The 2,500-nt window shown below is 33.1% G+C and overlaps 1 protein-coding gene across 1 annotated transcript in view; it reads left to right on the top strand.

Moving 5' to 3' along the window:
* Positions 1–540: 540 nt before the first annotated feature.
* Positions 541–2,500, top strand: part of LOC137652966 (protein white-like) — a 28,855-nt gene continuing 26,895 nt past the window's right edge. The window contains exons 1-2 of the mRNA XM_068386358.1: positions 541–574; positions 1,439–1,554. Coding sequence (XP_068242459.1) covers positions 541–574; positions 1,439–1,554 — 150 coding nt within the window. The remainder of the gene's footprint in view (positions 575–1,438; positions 1,555–2,500) is intronic.

Genomic DNA, 2,500 nt, shown 5'->3' with positions numbered 1-2,500 from the left:
ATTTTATTCAAATAAAGTTTATTCGTGTTTACGTTATTATAATAAATATAAATAAAAAAAAATACGAAATTTATCAATTAAATTAACAGGTGGGAAACGTCTGACCCAGACCTGCTAAGACGGTTATTATTATTATTATTATTATTATTATTATTATTATTATTATTATTATTGTTATTATTATTATTATTATTATTATTATTATTATTTGATAAGCTACAACCCTAGTTGGAAAAGTAGGATGCTATAAGCCCAGGGGCCCCAGCAGGGAAAATAGCCCAGTGAGGAAATGAAAAAAGGAAAAATTGAATATTTTAGGAACAGTAACAATATTAAAATAAACATTTCTTATATAAACTATAAAAACTTAAAAAAAACAAGAGGAAGAGAAATAAGATAATATAGTGTGCCTGAATGTCTTCAAGCAAGAGAACGCTAATCCAAGACAGTGGAAGACCATGGTATAGAGGCTAGGGCACTACCCATGACTAGAGAATAATGGTTTGATTTCCGAGAGTCCTCCTAGAAGAGCTGCTAACCATGGCTAAAGCGTCTGTTCTACCCTTACCAAGAGGTAAGTAGCCATTGAACAATTACAGTGCAGTAGTTAACCCCTTGGGTGAAGAAGAATTGTTTGGTAATCTCAGTGTTGTCAGGTATATGAGAATAGAGGAGAATGTGTAAAGAATAGGCTAGAGTATTCGGTGTGTGTAGGCAAAAGGAAAATGAACCGCAACCAGAGAGAAGGATCCACTGTAGTACTGTCTGGCCAGTGAAAGGACCTCATACTCTCTAGTGGTAGTATCTCAACGGGTGGCTGGTGCCCTGGCTTTTCTACTACCTTCATTGGCGATAAAAATTTTTCTCCAACTCAATGTCTTTGGGACTCCATCTGGATTCATGAAACTCCAGATATTTTTCGATAGTATTTTCATGAGTTTTGGTGAAGATATCTTAAACTTTTCATATTAGTTGTTTTTAGATGTTTTTTAATGTCTTTTAACTTTTGTTTGTATGAATTCAGTGCTATTACTTAAGTTTAATGATCTTTTTGTAGAGATGCCCTTAAAAATCCTTTAATTTTTAGCTGAAACAGCTATTATTATTATTATTATTATTATTATTATTATTATTATTATTATTATTATTATTATTATTATTATTATTATTATTAGCTAGGCTACAATCCTACTCAGAAAAGCAAGATGCTATAATCTATTCCTAAGGGTTCCAACAGGGAAGAATTACCCGGTGATGAAAGGAAATGAACAAACTACATAAATAAGGTACAAAAAATATAAAAGGATAATGATTTCTTTGTAGAGATACTTATAAAGACCTTCAGTTTTTAACTAGAACTCCTGTCGGCAACAGATAAATAAATGTAACAGCCCAGTTACCAATTTCGCCTTTCCCTTCAAAACTCGTCTTTGAAAAGTGGGAGTTAAAGAATATTGGATAATCCTCGTGAACAACATCTGTGTCCCTGATAAGATCGTTGTTATTGAGGTTATGTACAATAACGAGATGGTGATGGCTGGTCTGGTTATACAGGCGAGTTTAATAGAAAATAAGAGATTAAAAAAATAACGGGCGCCAGAAGTGTTCTGGCTTTATATGAATATTGTTCAAAAGAAAGATGCTGTTCTTGTTAGCAGAACACTACAGGATTTGCAATGCTTGCTTACCAGAATGCATGAAATATCACGCAAGGTGGGGCTCAAGATAAATAGAAGAAAGTCAGAGATGAGAACGGAGTATGCAATGGGAGATGAAGTATCATTGGAAGGAGAGAGGATTGATGAGGTAGAATCATTTAAGTATTTAGGAACTTTGATCTCCAATACAGGGTCTTTAGAATTAAAGTTTAGTGAAAGATTGAAAAACAAACCAGACAACGGCTAGGCTACGTAAAATTTGTAAATCAAATCACCGGTGTTATTATATGGATATGAGTCATGGTATGACAATGAAACAATGTCGAATAGATTGATTAGATTTGAGAACAAAGCCCTCAGAAGGATATTGGGAGTTAAATGGCAGGACAGGATAGAAATGAAACTACAAGAGAGATTACTCCAGTGCCATATATGGATGAGATAATGGTGAGGGGTAGATGGAGATGGTTTGGGCATGCTCTTCGCTCTCCCCAAGAGAGATTAGTTCACCAAACGTTCAGCTGGGCACCACAAGGCATTAGAAGAGGTGGAAGACACAGGCTTACATAGCTGAGGACTATGAAGCGTGAAGTAGGAAATGATGAATGGAGAAGTATTGAATTATAAGCTCAAGATAGAGACGACTGGTGAAATCTAACTGAGGCCCTTTGCGTTATTAGACGTAAGAGGAGATGTTGATGTATATATATATATATATATATATATATATATATATATATATATATATATATATATATATAAATACACACACATATATATATGTTCAGTGTATATATATATATATATATATATATATATATATATATATATATATATATATA

The sequence above is a fragment of the Palaemon carinicauda genome, chromosome 14, assembly GCF_036898095.1.
Source record: "Palaemon carinicauda isolate YSFRI2023 chromosome 14, ASM3689809v2, whole genome shotgun sequence".
Lineage (NCBI taxonomy): Eukaryota > Metazoa > Arthropoda > Malacostraca > Decapoda > Palaemonidae > Palaemon > Palaemon carinicauda.
The sequence above is the reverse complement of the archived record's forward strand: the minus strand, read 5'-3'. Positions and strand labels throughout refer to the sequence as shown.